The sequence below is a fragment of the Magallana gigas genome, chromosome 3 (genome assembly GCF_963853765.1).
Source record: "Magallana gigas chromosome 3, xbMagGiga1.1, whole genome shotgun sequence".
In the NCBI taxonomy this organism is placed as follows: Eukaryota; Metazoa; Mollusca; class Bivalvia; order Ostreida; family Ostreidae; genus Magallana; species Magallana gigas.
Window position 1 is genome coordinate 3484089 of NC_088855.1, and position 25685 is coordinate 3509773.

Sequence of the window (25685 nt, forward strand, 5' to 3'; positions counted from 1 at the left end):
TGTGGATATACGTAATGGATAAATAACGAGATAGTGTTGAATAGTTTAGAGAAAAAATTCCCTCCGAGGGCCGAAGGCCTGAGGAGGAGATGTTTTCTCTCAGCTATTCAACACTATCTCGTTATTTATCTTACTTAACCCCCCCCCCCCCCCATTGAACCTCCAAGATCATATATCCAACTGTGCTGTAATACAAAGCTCATTTGAGATTACAATAGTACCATACACAATAGCCTAACCAAACACACCTTTTATTCATGGACGAGTAAACAGGTGCGCATGTTATAGTAAACCATTCCGCTGTACTGAGCAGACTTAAATGTAGATGATGAATTTTTTAACGCAAAGTACATTCAATGTAGGTCTACACTACCGGGAAAGACACGAATACCGTTTGAATGATATGTTAGACTTGCAAGGAGAAAGGACAAATCAGAAATTTGACGAATATTAATAAGGTGCCTCACTACACCGTGAAATAGTTTCTCAAATCAGCAGAAAATTACTTGATTATGATAGAACGCATGATGGATAAGAAGTGTATATGTCAAACAGGCGAAAAAATGTGCAATTTTAGATAAAAAATGATGTTTTCAAAAATTTCATCCAGTAAACATAAACAAAAACCCCAGGTGGATTCGAACTCATGACCTGCGGTTCATAAGCCTGATACTTTAACCACTGAGCTATGACGATATACACCTGAATCAATTGATCTAACAGTTTAACAAAGCATTTAAATCGCCATCTTGTGACGTAGTGTCTTAAAAAGTATACGTCTCGGTGTAGTGAAGTACCTTAACAGACGATGATTTGTTTAAAATTTTATAGGAGTCTTATGAAGTCAAAGTGCGACAATATTCCCTGTATTGTTAAAACTAAGGAAAAGGAGTGATAAGGTTCAAGGTTCAAAGAGGGAGTCTATACAGTAAGTGTTTATGGAAGTGATTTACATGTGATCCCAAATCTATCAAAATTAAGAAAAGGAGATATTTCTGCTGAAATTTCATTTGTGGCTTATCGGATATATATTTACGGATGATATACATTTACGGATTACCAAATTTGGATTTATGTTGGAAATACATGTTTTAACATTTTGTCATTTTTATTTGTTTTATGCACTGTTGGATATTTGAATACCCAACTGACGGGCGATTGGATATCAAAAATATCCAACTGCCCATCAGTTGGATATTTATATATCCAACCACTGTTGATTGAATAGTGAAAATAAACGTTGACAAAATACAATTGGTGACGTCATACAAGTTTTTTAATTCAAAGAACTAACACTATCCCTTCTGGCTGTTTCCAATAATTTACTGGAATCATCTAAATAGGGAATATTGAATAACAACAACTGTCATGTAATGTTTTGTTTCCTCGCCTTGTGGTATAGAATTCAAAACAACATTCACATGAACTGTCGCAGGATTTAATATAATCAACTTTTTTGTAATACACCTACGAGAAAGGGGTTTGTTAAATGACCTTGTATGTGAACGTGAAGGGGTTATGATAGAGGTCTGTGGCAGAAAACAAAGTCCTCCTCAGTCTACGAGAGACATTTACATTACTAGTATACTGTAACTTCAAATGGGGGAAGGGCAGTGAGGCACTCTTTTAAGAAACGAGGACGGGAGAAGATTGACACTCTGGGTGCCATGACACCATGCATTTCTACAGATTTTTGACTACTTTAAAATTGAGAGAGGCCGCTGTTGAACACTGATCCATTTATTTAACAATCTAAGCATCTAAAAACAATGTACGGATTTCATATAAAACATCGAACTCTGAAACTGATCATCATAAAGTTATAACACTTCTTCACTCACTTGGAGTCAATAAGGTAACATTAAAGTATGAAAGACATCGTCACTGTCCGAGGAACTTGACATGGAGGACTTTGAGAGGTCGATCAAAATAATTCGGTAACAAAATGGCGAATAAAGGTCCGCTTACTCACACAATGTTTGCCACGAGGGCTTGGAATAAAGCTATTTTGGTTAGGTGATAGAAGTCTGCTTGCTGCATAAAGTTGATTATCACATCATCCCCACTATCTGTGGTTGTTTGGACAGTGGGCTGTCTTGTTGTTGTTGTTTTAGTTGTTGTTGTCTTTTCTGGAGTGGAGGAGGAATTCACAGTTGTCTGAGTTGCAGTGGTAGCGGTGCTGGAAGTACTAGTAGTCGGTACCTCAGGGGACGGTGTTACTGAGATAGTGGAAGATACAGGAGATTGTGTTGTTGTTTTTGTTGAGGAAACTGTAGGCTGTACTGTTCTTGTTGTTGTTGCTGTTGTTGTTGTTGAGTGCATTGTTGTATCTGTCGATGCAGTAGAACTTGGATCTGTGGCCTCCTCACTAGTGTATGACGTCACAGAGGGTGAAGTCTGGGGCACTATAGTTGCTGTTTGAGAGGTTGCTCCAGTAGATTGACTAGTTGGTGAGGATGAACTAGGTTTAGTGATCAGAAAAGGAGATGTGTCAGCACTTGTTGTAGATTCAGTATCTGTTTCCCCTTGTGTGGAACCAACAGTGGAGGTTGGTGACTCAGAAGATACCGCAGTAACTGTTGTCTCGGTTGTTATTGGAGATGTTGTTGTAGATTTCATTGTGGTTGTTGATGTCGAAGTTGTTTCAGAGGATGTAGCCGTTGTTATTTTCATTGTTGAAGAGGATGTTGTAGAAGGCGTTGTTGTTGTCGTTATAATAGTGGGTGTTGTTCTAGTGGTTGTCATTGTTGAAGCTAGTGTCGTTGTGGATGTGGTTGCTGTTGTTGTGGGCGTAGTTGTTGTTGTTGTGGGTTGCGTTGTTGTGAGTGTAGTTGTAATTTTTGTGGGCGTTGTTGTTGTGAGCATAGTTGTTGTAGTAGGTGTCGTTGTTGTTGTGGGCGTTGTAGTTGTTGTGGGCGTAGTGGCTGTTGTAGTAGGTGTCGTTGTTGTTGTGGGCGTTGTAGTTGTTGTAGTAGGTGTAGTTGTAGTAGTCCGTGTAGTTGTTGTTGTGGGCGTAGTGGTTGTTGTGGGCGTAGTGGTTGTTGTGGGCGTAGTGGTTATGGGCGTTGTTGTTGTAGTTGTTGTAGTAGGTGTAGTGGTTGTTGTGGGCGTAGTGGTTGTAGGTGTAGTTGTTGTTGTGGGCGTAGTAGTTGTTGTGGGCATAGTGGTTGTTGTAGTAGGTGTAGTTGTAGTAGTAGGTGTAGTTGTTGTTGTGGGCGTAGTTGTTGTGGGCGTAGTGGTTGTTGTAGGCGTAGTTGTTGTAGTAGGTGTAGTTGTTGTAGTAGGTGTAGTTGTTGTTGTGGGCGTCGTTGTTGTTGTTGTGGGCGTCGTTGTTGTAGTAGGTGTAGTTGTTGTTGTGGGCGTCGTTGTTGTAGTAGGTGTAGTTGTTGTAGTAGGTGTAGTTGTTGTTGTGGGCGTTGTTGTCATGGGCGTAGTGGTTGTTGTAGGCGTAGTTGTTGTAGTAGGTGTAGTTGTTGTTGTGGGTGTAGTTGTTGTTGTTGTGGGCGTCGTTGTTGTAGTAGGTGTAGTTGTTGTAGTAGGTGTAGTTGTTGTCGTGGGCGTCGTTGTTGTTTGTGTAGTTGTAGTAGGTGTAGTTGTAGGCGTAGTTGTTGAAGGTGTTGTTTGTGTGGTTGTAGGAGTTGTTCCTATGAGACAGGTTTGACAACAACTCCCTTCGCGGACACCCTGAGAATACTGGCCGCAGAGCGAAAAGTCACAGTTGTAGTTAGGATCATCACCGAAAGGACAGTTGTCTGTTGTAAAAGAAAAACAGGGTAAGAAAGGCACCCAATGGTTTAATGAATAGACTCCGATCTTTAATATAAATATCTTACCAGGAACATTCACAGCTTTGGTGGAACTGACGCACACTCCTTGCTGGCACCACTAAAAGAAGAAAGTCCGCATATATTGTGTACCCTTAAAGTCTTATACAACAAAACAAACCTCCAATCATCAAGAGTTAGCAGTTGGGAAGTTCCTACTTCCGGCGCTTTTCTTTACCTTGTAGTTACCACACGGGGTTCCATCAAACGTAAAGTGGGCGGAACAAGACGAACTTCCGGGAATCCGACACCGGAGCTTGTGACAGATTTCTGACCACTTCAGTATGGTCCCCACGTACGTCTCCTACGTAATGTAAGATATACTAGTATTATCAAATGTTGATCAATCAGTTGTTAAATTCGTCCAAATTAATCAAATCATTAGGGCCAATCTCGTTTTTTATTGGAGGCAATATCAACAATTGATATTTGAATTTACCCGGCACACTGTGGATCCCTTGGAGGGTGCATACGTCATAGCACACTGTTCGTCTGCTGTAAATGCGTGAGTCTCGCCATTGACTGCATTCAGATAGGGAGGCACGTTGCTCAAACAATTTCTGTAAGAGATTTTAGTAATGAACAGGTGTAAGTTTCAAACTTTTATAACTGTCATAACCTTAAGTAATTGGGCGTATTTTATGCGACCGTTCGTGTATTTCCGGCGATGTACTTACTCCAACATTCCACTAATGTATGTACCAATGGACGCTCGGGAACAGGCGGAAAATTTAAAGGTATTCAGCGCCATACTGGGGCTCAGGTTGGCTGGGTTGGGTAAAATTCCCGCCATCAAATTGAAATTACTGGACGGACATGATCCCGTGTCGTGTGATGCTCCAATGCTAAAGAGGGAAGAAAAGAACTATCATAAAAATACCACGATTTTAAAGCTTATTTTGAAAAGACACGGTAATTGTACGTGTAAATTGTAAACTGTGAACTTAAAAATAAAATTCCGCTTTTACATCAATATGTTTGACATATGAAATGTGAATGCTAATTGAAATGACAGGAATCACTCATGAGTTTTATTCCAATGAAATTTCTGTTTCATTATATGGTTTAAAGAAACAAATGCAGCAGTACCTATGTCCAAGTTCGTGGGCGCCTATATGGATAGCGATTGCGTTAAACGTCTCCTCGTTCACAGAGGCTGCGTAGGAATTACAGACCCGGGACAGGTAGGCGATACCTGGAACAGGTAAGTTAATGTGAAGGTAAGCATATTCAGTTTAAGTAATCAAAATCAAACAGAAAACCATTGTTTAGAAGTGAAGTCTAACCTATCGTCCTGTCGTCTGTTGTTGTCTCTGCCAAATTGTACCTACGATATAAAGATTATTTTATGAACTTATTACAGGGTGCATTTTCGGAAACCCAAGAGCAGTGTCGCTCTCTGACCGTGGCGTAACTCGTTGAAATGTTCTCATTGACATAGCTAATTCATCATCTATTCCGATTGGCCCCTTCACAGTTTAGTTAAGGAAATCTCACCAGTCATGTTAATACTATGCATATATTAACAAAGGCTTAGTTTCAAATCATGACCATCGTTTTCATTACCCCATAAACTGAAAAATTTCGCTTTTTCGCTGATGAATTGAGGATGGTGAATTGAGATTTTAAAAAAGATATTCATGAAAACTAGAAATTTTCTATGTCGGACTGACCGAGGGTTTCTGAAAATAGTGAAATGGGAGCTGAATTTTTACTTTCTCTCTCTCTCTCTCTCTCTTTCTCTCTCTCTCTCTCTCTCTCTCTCTCTGACACTCACCCGGTGTAGAGCGCGGCGTGATCGTGGCGCGGGAGCACGGATTTCTGGGCGTTGGACCAGATGGCGAAGTCCATCAGCGTGTTCCCGTCATTGACCTTGTTGCCGCTCAGGACATTGTTCTCAGTCCAGTTAGAGGACTTCTGGTCCTGTCAAAACACGACTAATGTTGTCATACTGTGAACAAGGCTAATGTAGCCATACTGTAAACACGACTTATGTAGTCAAATTGTAAACACGACTAATGTAGTCAAACTGTAAACACGACTACTGTAGTCATACTGTAAACACACTAATGTAGTTATATTGTAATCAGGACTAAGCAGCTATGCTGTAAACACGACTAATGTAGTCATACTGTAAACACGATTAAAGTAGTCAAACTATAAACACGACTAAAGTAGTCATACATTAAACAAAGCAATGTAGTCATATTGTAAATATGATTAATGTAGTCATAATGTAAATCAGGCTATTGTAATCTTGTTGCATACAGTGAACTAATGTCATATTGTTACAGTAAATAAGGCTAATATTGTCATATTGTGTAGCAACTGTGGTCATTTTGTACTTGCTATTGTTATTGTTTCTAGGCTACTGGAGTAATTGTGTGTTCTGAACTGCATTGAAATAAATTTTTTTTAATTGTTCTTAGTGTATTGTATTCTTATTGTATTCTCGCTACTGTTGTCAGCAACTGTAATATGTTGTTACATTGAATAACATTTAGTAGAACTCGTATTGAATTACAATTAAGGAAAGTCACATTGAAATACCAAACGCTACTACAGTATCCCTCATAATTAACATTTCACATATTTTTGTTTCCACAAAGGTCTGAGCTGTATTTGTGTTTACTTTTTACGCTACATTAATTAAATGCTTGACTAATTGGGTTTACCATCGCTAGTACAATCCCAGCTATAGCCACACGCAGGTCCCCCTGAGGGGTCTGGGCAGTCTTGAATCGGGTGTCAATCTGAAACATCAACAAAACATCGTAATGACAGGAAAACGGGGGTGACAATGGAAACATAGTATGTTCGTGTGTGTTGTTTGTTGATAAACTTTAAATGATCATGGTTACAAAAAATGTTGCTTTGTTTCAAAACACACAACAGTTCTATTAAATCAAACGCGGTCGGTGTTATCTTAGTGATATTCTGTGTAAAAAACTCATTCATGTATATGTTTTTGATAAACTCAACTCTAAAATTACCTAAAAGACATAAAAGATGAAATATATGATGATTATCATAACATTTTCTTCTCTCTTCATAGGGAGAATTTGATTAATGTAGTATCGAATTTAATGCCAAAGAAGCTTGCGATGACATACATTTGCCATTAAAGCTTATTATTGTGCCCTTAATAATTTTTTTACGACAAATACTCAATCATAAGCATTGCGCAAATGAAAGTTGAATGAGTTCTCCATGGATTTATACTGACTCACCCCATTGACGAGATAGAGATAATATTTGGTGATAGCATTTTTTGCATCTTCGGCTCTTAATTCATCCGTGGTAGCATTGGAGGTAGACTTCCATCTACAGAATAGATTAGATATTGATGGCAATGAAAAAATCATCCCGTTAATAAAAATACATCCAAAGTATTTTTGCGAATTAAAATCGCCGCGAATTAACGTTAGTTGACGATATGCTGTAGACTGTACTTAAAATCGCCGCGAATTAACGTTACTTGACGGTATATTTTAGACTGTACTTACATGACGAAGTTGGCGTAGTCCACGCAGACCAAGTACTCCACGTACAACTGGTTCGTGCTCCGTCTGTAGCGATCGCGGCTCTCTAGAATTAAATCAGAAACCCCAGTACATTAAAACTCTGTGATGTTGTAACATGAAGCAAAACAAAATGATAAAACCCGAGAGCTAGTACACATCCTTAATCACCTTACCATCGGTTTCTCTCTTCTTTCTTTGGTTGCTATTCTGTTAATAAAAGAAGTATTTCATCACCATACTTTTGTTATTAAATTGTTGTACAATATGACACATAGGTTTAATAAAGCGAGACAAGGATGCTTCCTTTAAGAGACCTACCCCAGCAATGTCCAGGATGACCGGTCCCTGGGTCGTGGTACCACCCGTCTCCTCCACTACCCGCTGTAGTTTTAGACCCTCAGTCTCGGGCGATCCGTTTTCTGCAGGAGACAACAGATTGGGTCATGATTTAGCTAACACTGTGTTACAACCTACGTTCTAGTAAGCGAAACCTTTGTACTATCAAATACCGTGTAATAGCGAGCATCACGTTGTATCCTTTTACTAGCTAAAAAGATGTTGTGATCTTTGAAGTAACACCGTTAATTAACCTTTTAATCAGCAAACAACATTGTGTAACCTTTGAACTAGCAACCATTGTGTTTGAAATAACTTTCATCGTGTTATTTAATGGTATTGTTAGTTTATTCTGGTATCCTACCAATGATGAACATGTCGTTTCCAAAGTCAAGGGAATCTTTCTCCAGCCTGAGGACATTGTGGATACGGATTGTCGCTGGGTGGGGGGTTGTCTTGGAAAATGGCGGCTCCACGATCTTAATTGCTGACCTTCTCGTTCGTGATGTCACAGGTTCAATGGAATAAAAATCGGTCCCAATGATGTAATTGGCGTGCTTAAAATTATAACAAACACCAATTATATGTGATTCAGTTCAATGTATTAAATAGTTCATAAGACTAACATTAAACAGGACAGGGCAGAATATATACAGAATACATTTAATAACATACATGTATACAAACAAGAAACGTATTAACTCCCACACCCACACCCACACACACACCCACCCACAGTCGAGATCTCCGGAACCCTGATACCTCATTATATGTATGTATAAAAAATAAACTAATAACTATAGTATTTACGACACTTTTATGTCATTGCATGTAATAAAAAGTCTCTTTTACAGCCGTAGTCTTTAGTCCCTTATATATTATTATTATTACATGTATTATGTATAATAAACGAACTACCCACAGGGATTGGTCAGTCACTGTCTCTAAGATGCGAATGACAACCGCTCAGAATTATCTTTGCTGTACATGAGGAGATAATGGGTTTGTGGGTGGTTTGTGAGTCGATGCAACGTACAGTAAATATGAACCGGACACCATCATGTATAAGTATGTATAATAATAAGCAAAAAAAACCCCCCAAAAAACATAATGCCAAAATATGTCCTAACTTTCTCACGACTGGATTTTTACATGTGTGGTCCCTTACCAACTCAAATCTGGTGTAATCGTCATCTGGAAATCGAACCAAGGCATTGGCTCCCAGTTCACTACCTTGATACAGGGCGAAGTCTCTCTAAAACGAACAAAACATCCAAAATTTTACTTAATTTATATGTCGTAAAGTAACCTCCTTAAATACTTGTTTCACTCTCAAATCATCCCCCCAAAACTTTGTAATGTATATGCATATTAGTCAAAAACAAATATTGTACCCGGTACATGTTAATGAGTATACAATTTAAAACTTAAGGTATGTACAATTTGTCGAGTCTTTTAAAAATAGTCACTCCTAAAACGCAGGTTGGAAATATTCAACACATTCATGTGCACAAAGGGGAAAACAATATATGCAAAACTCTTTTTAAAATTAGCCCACGAAGTAATCTTTTGTCAGAATATTATTGTAATACAATTTAATAGCTCAGCAGGAAAAAATAAAATTTTTCATGTGTCGGACCCCATATGGAGTAATCACGAGTAGTTTCCCTTATCAGATATGTCATCTACCCTAATTACACGTGTTCGATCAATATCAACACTTGGTCAACGAGGCATTGTGTCACCCGTAAAAACCGTAACATTACCCTCCCACCCACCATTAACGTGGTCACACCGTCACAGTATACAAATCATTGTGACACACCAAATGATGGAATCTTTGTTCATTCTAATGTTCTGTGGAATGTAGATTGAATGTAGGACCTAGCTGTCAAAAGGATTACAAATATTCAGATTTCCAAAATTAAACAAGCACAAATATCTTTGTTTTATTATAAATAGGCATTATCTGATTTGCTATTCAAGAATAGGGATTATGAAGGCTATGTATGTTTTAATTTTTATTGAATTTATTCAATAAAATATGTTGCGAACTAAAATTCTGGCAAAAATCGGCTTTAACCTCTCTTGAAACGAGAGCACATATGAAGTCCTGTCGCGTGTTTAAAGAATTAAAGAACTATTTCTACCTGTAGTTGGAATGTTGTATCATTGATGACGCGCTGTCCCGTCCATAGAAGGACCGGGGGGACCTTGACTAAGTCGTTCCGGGTCAAGTCCAGCCGGATGTCGCCATTACTGGTGGAAAATTTAAACAGAAGTCTATCCGGAAATGAGTGGGCCGACCGCTTTCGTCTCGCTTGTTCGTGATCAAGCAGAATTTCAATTGGTACTGTCTCTGCAACGAAAGTTCATGGTAATTCAGAATGCAACCTCAGACAAATATGCACTCAACTAAATTCTATTTCAGAAAGTTCTTACATGAAATGCAAAGCCACAACTAGTTTAGTTTATGTTTAATTACTATCTAAATCTGTAGACTTTAAAGCCAAGACTTCAGAAAAGAATACAAATTTTACACTTGTACCAATTTGGTAATCATTAATTAGTAGTAAAACATCATTTCCGCATTGCTCAAATTTCACTTGATATCGAAAAACGAAAACTTTTATGACCCACCTTGAGTAAGAGAGTCCTGTAGTTTTTGTTTCCGAGGCTGGGACGGGAAAGCCCAGGCATAAGAAAGAAGTCCAACGAAAACCAAAATGTTCATCCTTTCTATTCCCCTGTGTCATCTCATGTTTGGTTACAACTATTAACAGCTTTTTATACATTAAAGAGGACGAGATAAAACCGACGTTAAATTCGCTTCATCTTTACTTATTTAACGGAAAGTACTTGAGTCACCAACAGACACAAAAAATTCCGTGGCGATAGTAATAGGTTGAGAGTCTTCCCAAGTTTTCCTCGGGGCGATGTGGAGATTTCGTCCGATGCGGTTGGGTAGGGCCCAGACCTTTACTGGACGAGAATAGCTGGGGCGGTCCACGGAACGAAACAACACGTTATCTCCGATCTTGGATACACGGGTCGGCGAACTTTTACGTCCGTATACCTAATACTAAAACAGCCCCCGGGCCCAGGGGGTGTGAAAAGGCTGTCTGTGAAAATGTCCCTCGCAGAAATAAAGTGACGATATAATCAAAACACAGCGGTGATTAGTGTTTTTTAAATTGGACATCAGCATTCCTGACTGTAATTTGTTTTTCTTTCACATATGACCACCAATTTGTTACGTCTTTTATTAGATAACATCGGAGTTTGAAGTGTCTTTCACACGTTTATGCGCAGTTTTATTTGTTCATCAACTTGAAAAAAAACACCAATACACAACTTATACATGAGTTTATTGTTTTTTTTAAAAAGTGATTTTTTTTCAAACCGAGTATGAACGGAGAGGAGAAGTGATCGTAGATTTTAACGATTTACTTTGAAATAACTGTAGCATGTCTGAGATTTTAAATGCCAATTTTGAGACAAACTTTCTTATTCCAAAATATTCAAATTTAAAACTTTCTTAGTTGCACACAATGGTAGTATTGAAAACCAAAATTTAAAAGATATATATCATTTTGTGTAGATACCAAAGTATGGAGTGGTCACTTTTCATTGCAATCTACAAAACAGAAGATATTTTAGAATTAAAGAAATTAAAGGGCTATGGTCAAAATTTGAACTAAATAAATCTCCGGAAAAGAAGAACTCTGTTCATAAACAAAGATTGTTTTTTTAAGCTAGAACTCGTGGATTTTTCTGAACTTATTAGTTGCTTATGGCTGGAAAAAATCATATTTAAGAAGGGTCGATAGTTAACAGTAAATTACCAATCAGTTCGACCTTTCACATTAAGCTATGATTTTTAGCAATAAACTGGTATTAGGAAGAGGAACATTTAAATGATTAACATTAAACTTTGACGGTAGTTTCCTACATATCTTTATACATAGATCGTCTTCTCAACTATATTAAAATAGACTAAAAATACCACGACCACCCAGTCATTTAAATGTTTACAGTAGGATTGGATGGTTAAATGGATGACCAGCAAAGCCTCTCTACAACCGTTACCGATTATATGCTTTGTTACGCAAAAATTCCAGCATGCATAGTAATGATTTCTTTTTATGTATGAGGTTTAGGCGAGGGGTTTACAATTAAGTACAATACGTCAGTTTCGAACACTCGAATATCAAGTATACGTTTATCCTATATCATATTATATATGATATATCTGTCTATCTATGATAAATATCACACCTCCAATGTAATGGAGGTCCGTGTTTGCTCAGGGTTTGTATTTTGGCCATCGAAGGCACACCAAATCATCAGCGTTTCGTTTTCTCTCTAGTATGACATTTTCCCGATTTTAACATTTGCCTTGATCTTGGCATGCCCGGTTGTCACCATTGTGACCCGTCAACAGGGGATGCTTACTCCACAGAGGCACCTTATCCAACCTCTATCTTTTTAAGGGGTCCATTTTGCTCTGCTTTGAATTTGTTTGTCGCAATAAGGATTTTTGAGACGGTGGACAATTTGTTATTGTCATTTTTGTATACTTGTATTGTCCAAGGGCGAAAAGGTCACGGAATATACATGTATTATGTGTGGGAGACGTCTTTTCCTGTAAACGGTAGAATATTTCTGTTTCCTTTGTTTTTCTTTTAGAGCATTTTTCTTGTTTTTTTCTCTTTCTTACAACATTTTAAATTGTGTGTTCGTGCATATTCAAATTGAACCCTGTAAAGTGTGTGTTAATCCGGAAATATTCCTACTTGAACTTCGGTATCTGTTTAGAAACTTTAGAGTTTGAATTTAAAAGATTTTTTTTCGTGTTATCAGCTTAATATATGAGTATGAATTTCGCAACGTGGCACTAATACGCTTTTGTATTTACTAGAGAGAATACATAGACTATTTACTTAGATTATGGTACATTTTTCAACGTGAAAGCCAAATCTGCGAGATGAGCAAACAATTCCAGGATATTCAATAGAGTTCGAACATTGGTGAAAATCGTACAGCTTAAAAAGAAAACACCAAAAAACTTTCTTTTAATTTTCTTCATTTTTTTCCAGGTGCATTTTGTAACAGCACAATTAGATATAATACAAAATGATCAATTTGTCGTTATTTATGGCATCTGTGATAAGTACTTCATACGGCAGGGAAACATTTTCACATCGTTTGAACCATTATCAGCGGTTAGCTGGTTCACACATAGTCAGATTCGCTAATTGTTCTGTTGTCAGCGGCCGCCTCAGAACTCCGAATGTCCTCACATTTCTCTGTACGGAACACTGAAACCAACAAGGTAAATATTTAATATATAACTCAATTACTATATCTAATAAAACTCCACATTTATAACAATTTGGTTGTAAAAAAGGTTTTGTCATTATCCGATGGAAGATTTTTTTTTCGGTTTATAGAACAGAAAATCAAATATTTTGACATATATTTCCCATTTTTAAAAAATGTATTGTTAAGAGACTTAGTTAAGTCTCCCTTCTTTTACCATTTTAAGAAAAGCGCAAACCACCCTATGTTTCCGACCTTTTTTTGATTTTAAGAGTTATAGTCCAAACAGAATAGGCAATAATTTACGCTTCAAACTAGATTTGTCTGGAATAAACCTGTTCCCAAGGTGTTTAAAATAAGTAAATAACCTAAAAATAGACACTGTGGAGGTTATTTAGATCTAATTGTTGTTTGTCTCTGTATTTAAGGATGACAAGTGGCGCCCTCGTGAAGATTGTCATTGCTTCCTTCGTTCTGACTTTGTTCTGGCTTCGTCTGATGATTCAGCTCTTGGTCAACCTGGAGAACTACTGAGGGGGTACATGCCTACCGCCGCCTGCCTGTGGGTTAGGAAGATTGACAGAAACGAAATCCTCAACTTAAGAGGATCCGCAGCCTGAGGAAACCCTCTGCGGCGTGAGGGGACCCACCACCGAGAGACATGGCCATCAACGATCAGACGGAGTTCCAGCTGGATGATTACGGGTACCACAACATCACCCTCTCCCACAAGGAGAACGTCATCATCCTAGACCTCGTCTTCTTCATCTTCACCGCGACCTCCATCATCTTCCTCAATGTCTTTGTGGTGGCACTGGTTCTAAAACTTGGTTTTAAGAAGATCAACAAGAATCCATTCAACGTCCAGATCATGAGCCTCATTGTCAGCGACTTCATGGTCGGGGTCACGCTCCTCCCCACACAGATCACCTACTTTCTGGGTCACCAGGCGGACCTGGACTGCGGCGTCCGGTGCGCGGTATTCATGATTTCCTACATGGCCTCCTTGCTCCATGTCTGCGTGATCTGTTTAGATAGGTGGTGGATCATCTACTTCAACAAGACTCAGACCAGAAAGCAACTCTTTCCGCGATGCATGTTCCTTCTGTTCGGGACTTGGGTGGCTGCCTTTCTGATAGAGTTCATTCCCTTTGTTTTATGGCGGGAAGAGAACACCGGTGTGTGTTCGATTGCAAATGTTTTTGGAGATTATTATAACGAGGCCTTTGGATATCAGGTATGCACGCATATTGCAGTCATATCGTGTATAACGGTGTTTTACGGTTTAATCATCGGTTTTATTCTTAACAAAAGGAAGCGCTTAAACCCCGCTCACGGCAGGAACTCGGAAATTAGCGCGATATCTAGTCGGATGTCGCATTTTGATAATAATTCGAAAGGCAAATCGATGCCGTCTATGAAATCTCAACAAGAAATTTCAAGGAATGGGACCGATTTTACCCAACAAATGAAACACGACAGTCGCCAAAATAAAGCCATTCAGACAATGGGGTTCATCATTGGCAGCCACCTTCTCTGCGTCGGGCCGCTTATAACCATGCTGATGATGGAGATTTTTGGTAACCTGGAGCGGACGTCCGTTTCTTGGCATCACGTGGTTATTTATATCGCCTGTCTGGGGTCAGCCATTAACCCAATTCTCTATGCATTCAGAATACCGGAAGTCAACAAAGCGATGGCCAAATTCTGTCGTGTGAACAATGCTTCTTTTGATTGAATTTCTAAGAAACTGTTATAGGCATTCGTTTTTGTAAACAAAAATATCCCTTTCATCAACATTAGCTAATTAAAATCACTATTCACGTTATTTATGTGTTTCGTGAAGTTTACTTTAAAACGTTTTAGTGTATTTCGCAGCCTTTTAATGATGTCAGAATGATTTTTGTCAATAAAAATTGATGTAAAACTAACTTCTCTTTGGATATTTTGCATATATTTTTCATTATAATTTGAATTCTTACAATTTCTTTCATGTAGAGTTAATAATTCTCATTTTTTTATGTCAATTTTATCATGAAAGATGTTTTGTAAAAAAAATCTCTGAAAGCTTAATAGCATATTTAATATTACAAAGACATTTTTGGACACAAAATGCTGAAAATTAGTGCCTCAATTTGAAGTGACCTCTTAAACATCAGAAAATAATATCTGTGAAAAATTTATCTGCATTTGACATATTATCGCATTGTTGGGATACATTAAAGCTAATTGTCTTGGTTCCCTGTTTAAAATTCAGGTTCTTGACAATGTATCTTCGTATACGTGCATGTTTAAATGTGTTTTTTTTTCTATCTGAGAAACACCAACAATGCTCATGAAGTTTCTCTGAACTTCGTTATGAGTCATCTGTGGAGTTAACGGTATCATGATTGTCTCTAAGTCTGTTTTCCTGCGTACACCTGTTGAGTTATCGGTATCATGGTTGTCTCTAAGTCTGTTTTCCTGTGTACACCTGTAGAGTTATCGGTATCATGGTTGACTCTAAGTCTGTTTTCCTGTGTACATCTGTTGAGTTATCGGTATCATGATTGTCTCTAAGTCTGTTTTCCTGCGTACACCTGTTGAGTTATCGGTATCATGGTTGTCTCTAAGTCTGTTTTCCTGTGTACATCTGTAGAGTTATCGGTATCATGGTTGTCTCTAAGTCTGTTTTCCCATGTATATATCTGCGATGAAAGAATACCGTATTGAAGTGGATTTTATTTTAGAGGAGAAAACATAGCGGTTGGTCTTCAAAGTGATTTTATTTTATAGGTATGAATAAAAATTCAAAACTCAAAATATTTCAATCGCAAGCAGACACCACCTTCTCCAGTAAAGCCTTACTTGAGAGAGCTCAAAATCAAGCAACATCAAATTATATAAGACTTATTAGTAGTATGGCTAAAAATCATATCTTAATTTTAGGGTAGATCTGATTGGTTGTTAGTTGACCATGCAACCTCCTTGAGGTCATCTATTGATTGGTGTACCGGATTTGATAACTGGAAGAATAACCTCTTACCGTTAATATGCCGTAGCAGTTATCTTTCTTAACATAGAAAGATTACTCACATATTTCCAAATTGTTAGCGGTATTGAATAAAAGCGATCTGATTATTCACGCATATTTTGAAAACATTGATTCTTTGCTAAAAAATTTGTTCGACTCGTATGGTATCCACCTGGTTAATTTGTGGACCACTGAACCTTTACATGTTTATCTATTATTATACACAGAAATTTGAATGGATTATGACATAGCTCCTAGCAAATCTTGACATTACGGATAGCTTAATTCTTTGGCAAGACCAATGCTGATAATTGAGTAATTGTAATAGTGGACACGATCAAAACATAAAAACTGTCGCAGCAGAACACGTTGAGTCCAAATCTGATTTGTGGACGGGATTTCGCGGATCAGTCAATTTTCATTACAGTGTAGGAATGATAATCGGAACAAACCGTGATGAGAACGCCGATCTTCATTTTCATTTTCTCTGTACATGTTTTATGTCAGTACTTTGGCATGGATCTATAAGCTTTTAATGATTTTTTTTTCTGTGACGAACATGCCGACAGAAAATCCGGTTTATTGTCCTTGATAAGCGACATCCGGTATTATAACCAGTGGCGTTACATGTTCATTTCATCACCGATAGTGGAATGTCCTCCATAAAGTATAAAAATGAACATTTTTTTAAAGGGACTTGGACACGATTTGACTTCAAATTTTCAAATTCTATTTTCCATTTTCAATGTTTATAGTGATAACACCGTAAACAACCCCTAAAGCGGGGGAGTCGACAAAAAGTAGGGGGGAGTCGATTCCAACGCATGGGGGAGTCGATTTTCTTCGCTTCGGAGTAGGAAGGAATTTAGGTCACGCCTTTTGTAGGTATTTATAAGAAGTATTTCCAAAAAAGATATACCGCACGGAAGACAGCGATAGTCAAACTTTGTGCCGGTCATTGGTCCGAGTTCTCTATGCGTCTAGTAGTCTCAAACACTTCGAAACTATTTGACAAATTTCAAATTCACGGTTATCGGGTGGTCAAAATATGCATGATTTGTAAAATATACGACTTGCTTTGGGTTACAGACAGTTGAAACAGTCGAACAAATGATCAACCTTGTAAGTGCAATGATCAAATCCTAACAAATCTTAGGAAAAATGAATGATCAAGACATTTTCTGTTCATATGTAACGGTGACGTAGGGGGAGTCGATTTTCGGAAAACGGAACGCACGGGGGAGTAGAAAATAGTGCAAATTTAATTTTACATTGAACTTGTATCATCTTGCAAACCTTATTTGATATCAATATATAAAATATATTAAACACTGTTTACAAACGGTTTTATAACCAGTAGCTAAAAATGCAAATGTGTTCAAATAAAACGATATATCCTCATAACTTTACTTTTTCTCTTTTCTTGTGATTTGTATATCTCAAACCATATCAAAGACAGATGGGGTTCACAACAACATTCACAGAACTACATTTATCTGTTGTGTTTTGTCATTATCCTGTGTGTGTGTTGTTTGTTTTTGTTTTTTTAAATTCGTTGTTTTCATACATATAAACACACTAGTAATACAGATGATATGATTTAAAATGCTGTATTTGCTTTTGTAATCTGTATATCATGTATGTATTTGCTACCGAAGGGTGGTTTGTGGGTGCTCTTGTCAATATGATTATCTAGCAAGGCCGCGGCGACGTTGACTTGTTAAATTGGGGGGGGGGGGGGCAAAAAGTAGTTGTATTCCTGTGGACTGTATGTGAACAGAATGCCTGCTTTTCTTTTTTGGGCTGATTGAAGCATAGTTAAATCATAAATTTTATATTTGACTGATGAATTATATAATTATCAATATATGTACTCCTATTGTACGATAAATAGTATAGTCATCAATTGTGTTTTTTCAAACAATAAAGTGCTTTCTTTGGTTATGCATACCGGTATATGATGGTAGCTAACATTCAAGAAAAGTACATAACCCGAGTTATCAGTTTACGTATGTATATATCATGATATGCTTGCTACTATCATAGCCCTAAGAATCACTGAGGAAAGCATGTTTACTGTTTATTTTGTAATAGTGAATATATATAATAGGCTCAGTACTGTCACGCTCCTACTAGCACTAGCTAGTTGGAGAGTTAGTTATTAAACTGAATAGTCGCAGGTTCGAGCCTAGATCTGGTCATTCCTCCATTTTCTATCACTATATATTTTCATCCACCAAGTATAATTTCCTCTATTTCTTACGGAAATTGATTGTATAATTCATAGCTCTGAAGAAACTGACAGGACTGAAGTCTATACGCCTCGTTTATCAACAGCTCGAAATCTGCATCAAGCTAGGAAAAATCACAGACTGCACGAAATGATCATGATGATGTCAGACTCAATTTCTAATTAAATACGATTTGGCTGCTGCTCTTAAATAACGTACTGATGTACATCGACTATAATTTAGTTAGTTTTACTTTTTACGATCAGTTTATTGATGTTTTAAAAGAAAGATGTACATTTAAACAATGAAATGCTTTTTTTGATGATTAATGTAGTTAACGAATGTAGCAATTATTGCAGAAAAAAATACGCATTTTTTTCTGCAATGTCGCCATCTTCATATCCCGCATGAATCACTAAAAAAAGCATTTTATTATTTTATTTATTGTCAAAACGTTACACTGAACTAACAGTCATATTCCGGATCCATATATGAAGAAGTTACCATGAGAACTATAGCTACTTGGAAGTTTGAACTTAGCCCTTGTAAATACATACATGTACAGTCCGTGCTTTCGATAAGTAGCTTTACTAGAATCGCTCAATCAAGAAGGAAAAAAAAACGCACGCAATTCCAACGTTAACATTAAAAGTACAAAAAGACATCAACGACCGATGTAAAATATTTATCAATATAGCTCTTCAAATTATTTTTAAAGTTTGATCAGCTATAATATGGATTAAAAAGTAGTTCTTGAAAGTCAATTAAACGTTTATGAATACGTTCACACACATGTGGTTCGTTTCAATAATTCGTGCAACTATATGTTTTTTAAAGAAATAGAAAGAAAATACCTTTTAATAAATGTATTCTTTTTTAGTTTAATTCAAAAATGAAATAAAAACAAAATATGAAATTTAATGTAAAACATGAGTGAATTGAATTGAATTTTTCTACTACCCCATGCGTTCTGTTTTCCGAAAATTGACTCGCCCCTACGTCACCGTTACATCTGAACAGAAAATGTTTTGATCATTCATTTTTTCCTAAGATTTGTTAGGATTTGATCATTGCACTTATAAGGTTGATCATTTGTTCGACTGTTTCAACTGTCTGACTCATAGAGAACTCGGACCAATGACCGACACAACGTTTGACTATCGCTGTCTTCCGTGCGGTATATCTTTTTTGGAAATACTTCTTATAAATACCTACAAAAGGCGTGACCTAAATTCCTTCCGTCTCCGAGCGAAGAAAATCGACTCCCCCATGCGCTGGAATCGACTCCCCCCTACTTTTTGTCGACTCCCCCGCGTTAGGGGTTGTTTACGGTGGATAAATATAGAAGTTTATAATGCTATGTCAAAATTTGAAAGTCAAATATCAAGTTATAAGCAAGATACAGAGTTCATAATTCTTTGTTTTGTAAACAAAGCTCGAATATTGTCATATTTTGCATGTGTTGTACATAAAAAATAAAAATAGAATTTTTGATCTCAAATCGTGTCCAAGTCCCTTTAAAGGAGAATGGCTGCGATTTCGGACAAAATTCATTTTTTGGTTTTTCCCCTTGTTTACAATCTGTTTGAATGTTGGTATTCAAAAGAGGTTTTTTTAAAATGCAGTCTGTCATATTAGATTAATATGGACATAGATTCGATTTTGGTCAACTTTTGTTGTTCTATTTTTATCATTGATCAACCAAAATATTTAGAGTCAGTACGTACATAGAGTTAGAGACATAGACATATCTCACATTTCTTTGTCATGTAAACAAGGCTTGTGACATGTTTTTGTTTGCATTAGTTTGATATACCGGTAAAAGCTCTTCTTGAAGCTGATTCCGCCATCAGCTACCTCAATATGGTCATTAAAAAATAAATCCTAGCGTTTGTCACATCCATTTTAAGTCTAACCCTGGAATTTTCTCTTCAACATTCAAAATGTAGATAAAAACACAACCTGAGCTTTGTTTACATAACAAAGAATTGTGCATTTCGCTTATAACACGACGATTGACACTCAACTTCTGGTTTACTATTCGAAATGCTGTACTAAAGATTGTAAACAAGGGGAAAAACCAAAAAATGAATTTTGTCCGAAATCGCAATATGCAACCAGCAATACAGTGCATGTATCTTCTATAGTCTGAATGTAAACAAAGGAACAAGGAATCATTCTTTGAGTATTATGAGGTGATTATTTCAGTCGGGGCGTGATCAAATCCAATAAAGCCGGAAGGACTTCATGATAGATTTGAAAAATAATATATGTCAGTGTGGACACTACACAGGAGTTGAAAAGTCTAAGCAGGGTGACATACAACCATGTAATGAGTTCTTTTTGGATTTTGTCAGCTGAATGAACAATAAGATTTTGTAAAGAAAATAAACAAGTTTAATTTGAAAAAAAAATTAATAAACAAAACAAATCATTATTCTCACTCCCCCTTTCACACCACTCTCATTCGAACATAACAAAAAAAAAAACAATAATAATTCAATTAAACAAATGAACAAATATCTGATACTATCAACTAAATTCAAGATTAAATCACACTGTATCAGATATAAAATGGAAGTAAACTACAAAATGTTGTTTAGAAGCTATTTCAACCAATAAAACTCTTGTTGAAAAATTTACTCAAAAAAATATTAAAGTTCAATAATTCAAAATACCGTGAATTTACAATTACTTCAAATTTCAGCTCAAAAGCATGTATATGAAAATTAGCCTGTAATAACAGTCGCTTTTTAACACTTAAAACCTCTCTGAAAATGAACTCAAGGTCACTATGCACTCGAGACGCTCCTGCCCTCGTCCAATTTCCTGTCCCTCTTGTCGCTATCCTAACCGAAAGCCCCGGACTCGCAGGTCTCTCGCTTCCAGTCTACGACACTGCCCGGATAGAAAGCCACGCCCCACTCAGCATAGAATGCGTCCCCGACCTTCGTCAATTGTCCCCACGACCTTCCATAGGAAAATTTCCGTCTAGCACACCAGTCTGTATTTCAGGTAATTGTATCAAACACCCTTACGCACTGAAAAAAACATACTGTGACTAATAAAGTCCCGATAAACATACAAACATACTACCAATTACACTAAGAACTAAATTACCAGCGAAATGTACAAAATAACAACAAAACAACCTTACCGGCTAGGAAAACATGTGCCCGCCTAACAGAATCCAAAATTTCAATGGCTACCCATTTCTCCTTAGTATTAAGCTAACTTGAGATATTCACCATATCTTGAAACAGGAGCTGCAAAACGTGGCACCCGGCTGATGTCGTTACCGGACCCTCTACTAACCACTACACCCAAACCGGTCACTTTAAATACTCGATCTAAAAATAGCACACTCACCCGACACTCGTCACTCACATACGGTAACCCATTCATAACAAAATTAAAGAGGAACACAAATATAAACACCAGTATATACAAAACTGAATCAACTTTATTACAAACCAGGCATAGGTCACGCTGATCAGAAGAATGGTAAGGAGATATATACCTCTAATTAAGGTACCTATGAAATCAACAGTATCCAGTTTCTAGTCTCGTGTTTCTTTTCTCAAGAAGATGTCATTTTTACAATGCACTGCTTTCAATGAATAGGTTCACATCAATTAATTAGTCAGACATTCTTCTTTTTTTTTTTAGAGACACAAATTTAGAAATATATCAATTACATGTAGATGTCTCACATCTCCCTTAATCTTATTCGAGGGTATCAGACGGCCCGGAAGTAAAATAACAGTAACGATAACTCCTGTTACTGTCCTCGCTCTGTATTTCTGCATTTAAAGATGTTTCTTTATCCTAATTTTCTACAATTTGTCAAAAGAATAAAGTAATAAACTTGAAACTACACGTATGTTTTGTTAACATGATAAGTTTTTCTTCTGGTGATTTGTTGATAGGGAGGATTTCCGTGTTTAATATCAGCGCTGAAGTCATTCTCGGAAGTTTCGGACTAAGTTACATTATCAATAAAGTTTTGTGCACACAAAAACATAAACAAGAAATAAGTGAGTTGGTCTCGGATTTTTAAATTTTATATAGATAAAGATGGGGGATGGGGATGGGGTATCTATGGTCATTCTTTGAGAACGTGATCAGAATGGAGAGAACGTCCTACTGCTGACACCGCAGTCCTTGAATTATCGAGCGGATGTTAATTGTCCTGCAATGACAAACAAAAGGCTTAATTAAATATTCAAATTCACGATGTTTAATTTGACACCAATCAGATGTGTACTTGTTTCAGGCAAAATTTGCCAAAAAATCGAAAATAAAGCAACAGTTGTTCGTATCGCGCCAGACAATAATTAAGTTTCTATTTTAATTAATCGATGTCACCCATGTCAAGTTGATTTGTAGATTTAATTAAGTCGTTCTTGGGCTGCTTCTTGCAGAAACCCCAGGATAATGGCACTCAGATTTGCACTTTGGATACAAAGTACACGAACATGTATTATGGAGCATATATCAATGTATTCATTACTTGTTTAAACAAAGACTCTCACCATTTAGTGTTCTGTTTAAAATCCCAGAAGGGGTTTCGTTTGATAACAACAGATGTCTTCTAATTTTGCATAAGTTGCGTCTCTGTTAATGAGTATTCATGTAATTGCCAGTTGTTTCTCCAGATACCCTCTCACAAAACAACTGACATTAGCGTCTACACTCGTCATGCACAATCTCAGGTTCTCTGTTTTTGTTGTAAGTGGTTTGCACGAACTCCGAGGCTCGGAATGAGCCACTAAATGCATTCAATTTTTTTTGTCCCTCTTGTAACAACACAATTCCACAAGGAATGTAAACTTCACAATCTTTTTTCTGCATGTCAAATTACTGAAGACACAGATCTTTGTTGGTGCCTGGTGGTTTAAAGGTTGTTGGATGTGTAACATGGAATGCTTGATAGAACATAAAATCGGTTTAATTGAAAAACTTAGTATTAGTTTGTAAATACCTTTTTTCTTGCGTTGGTTTCTTTTATTTTCACAGGTTAAGCTTGAAAGGCTTAATAATATATTTAATCTGAAATGGTGATACATGAATATTCTATTCCTTTGTTTGTTTAACATTTGTAGCACAGACGAATAGTTCCGAAAATGAAATAATTCAAAATGCAAAGCATATTAAAAAGAGAGTAAATGTTTGCAATCAATGTTCTTTTGCAGCAAAAGCAAACCCTCGAAAACCATTGTCAACCGATGCAAAGCGGAGGTTGACAATGGTTTTCGAGGGGGTGTCAGTTTCAACTGTTGTTCTCCCAAACAGGCACTATTTATAAGGGTAAAGCATGTAGATTTTCAGGAAAAAGATCAATAAAGATTTGCACCCCTCCTTGGTCCAAATACCGATGTACAGAAAGTTCTACAGTTGTATAAAATTGGATTACATATATAAGGCCATTGTAACAAGAACTTAAATTTTGGGCAGTACATGACAATCTCCAAGTTGACGGGGCGGTGTCTATTCATGGTTAACTAACTTGTCATTGGCTTATTGATGTGAATACATTGAATGCAATGAAACTTGTCCGACTTCATCCAGGGAGGTGCATGACTTGTATACTAGTATTTCAGTTGAAACAACATCAAATGCACAGAACATCTTGGGGAATAAACATTCCAAATTTGACGGTCAATAAATATTAACGAGCTTCTCTTAGCAAATTAGAAGAAAGGAAGTCAATATTTGACAGCTTGTTTTGAAGAGCAAACTAGATAGTAACATCCGACCAAGAGGCCAACCCATTCTAAAACGGCTTTAAATATTGGAATCTCCCGAGCGAGTGGTTAAACTTTGCGACTTTATAAGTCGAAGAAAAGGGGGTGTCGCAATTGAACTAGAATTTTCTTGTAAATATTGCAGTTATGATGCAGAGGACATGAGAAGACTTTTTAAGATTTTAACCTCTTTGTGTTCCGGTGTTATATAGTGCCTTTTCCCCCTAGCCATCTTTCCCCCCGGAAAAATGGCTATATAGCAGTTCTTCCCCCCGGAAAAATGGCTATATAGCAGTTTTTCCCCCACGGAAAGCTGACTATATAGTGGGCTTTCCCCCTTTTTATAGCCAGATTACCCCCACGGAAAGCCTACTATATAGTGGATTTTCCCCCATTTTTACTTTCCGGCCATGTTTATTGCGGACCATTCGTGACAATAATTTGCAATAACTGATATGATATTAATTTCTCACAAAAAATGAATAATTATGGCATTTATCAATACATAGAATAAAATACATGGTTTTCAACTCCAAATATGAATTAAGGCATGCGCCTTCATAACATGCTTGTGTAAATATCGTTTATTTCACCTGTTCTCACCCGTTTTTGGAACACGTTTTACACGGATTTCGGAATACCTCGAATCTTTTTCATCTAATCGATGCTTATCTACAGTTTTGACTTCGACGTTATGAACACGTGAGAACACATTTGAGTGAAAATACGCCGGTTTGGAAATTTAATTTTCCAATGTATTACCATCAATGTATAAGCTTCTCCCAGGGAACTAACTGACCAATCTTGACTTAATTTTGTAGAGGAATGGAATAAAAAGTGGAAATGTTTTACTCCCTTCGTCCAAAAGGCTATCGATTTTAAATTAATACATTTAGAATTAACGGTCCTAAAAACAAGTATATATTTCTTCTTCTAAATATCAAACGGGAGACAGGATGCAATGATGTGACGAGAAACTGAAATGTTTAGTTTTACTTTGATTGATGGGGTTCTAAATCATGGTTAAGGGGTATTTTAATTATGTATTAAAAGCATGTGTAAAGTTAGTGTTTACCATTTCGTTTTAAAGTTACGCATATTCATAATTTTAAGCACATTTCTACGAAACACGAGATATTATGATGTTTACATTTTAAAAAACAATGAAATGTCTTCACAACCAGAACAATGTCGGTATCTTTGCTGGTTACTTTGGAAAATGTGAAATGGAGCCTGAACTATTTTTATGTTTATATTGTCACTCACTATTTGCTAATTTTTTTTCACTTTTAAGTTTGCAACGTGATTTATAAATATACAATTTTGAAAACGATGCTATATAAATCAAGATATACGATTCAATTACCTAAAAAAATTATACTATTTGTTTCATATTTTTGCAATAAAGGAAAATATCCAGGCTAAAAACAATGTATAAAATTGACCGAAACCTATGGTGGCATAGATCTGCCACCACTTGTCAGATAATTATGTCGACTTGTCAGATCTTGATGTCGACTTGTCAGATAATTATGTCGACTTGTCAGGTAATTATGTGGACTTGTCACTTATCCACGTGTTTAAAAATTTAACACTATAACCTTTCCACGCCCAATTTGTGCCATCAAGTTGAAATAATATTTTCTGACAAGTCGACATAAGGATCTGACAAGTCGACATTAGCATCT

The 25685-nt window shown here is 36.8% G+C and overlaps 2 protein-coding genes across 2 annotated transcripts; one reads left to right on the forward strand and one right to left on the reverse strand.

Annotated features, from left to right (window-relative positions):
• Window positions 1–1722: 1722 nt before the first annotated feature.
• Window positions 1723–10671, reverse strand: LOC105344190 (uncharacterized). The gene is made up of 17 exons (XM_011451856.4): window positions 10325–10671; window positions 9835–10043; window positions 8853–8939; window positions 8049–8241; window positions 7667–7767; window positions 7522–7555; window positions 7331–7412; window positions 7055–7148; window positions 6500–6577; window positions 5602–5747; window positions 5111–5151; window positions 4914–5019; window positions 4502–4669; window positions 4264–4384; window positions 4003–4128; window positions 3834–3885; window positions 1723–3752 (listed from the first exon to the last, which is right to left on the reverse strand). The coding sequence occupies exons 1-17, from the start codon at window positions 10416–10418 to the stop codon at window positions 1969–1971; spliced, it is 3516 nt and encodes a 1171-aa protein (XP_011450158.3). The 5' UTR covers window positions 10419–10671; the 3' UTR covers window positions 1723–1968.
• Window positions 10672–12282: 1611 nt separating this feature from the next.
• Window positions 12283–14920, forward strand: LOC105344191 (5-hydroxytryptamine receptor 1B). Its single transcript, XM_011451858.4, has 2 exons — window positions 12283–13019; window positions 13435–14920. The coding sequence occupies exon 2, from the start codon at window positions 13668–13670 to the stop codon at window positions 14742–14744; it is 1077 nt and encodes a 358-aa protein (XP_011450160.2). The 5' UTR covers window positions 12283–13019; window positions 13435–13667; the 3' UTR covers window positions 14745–14920.
• Window positions 14921–25685: the final 10765 nt, after the last annotated feature.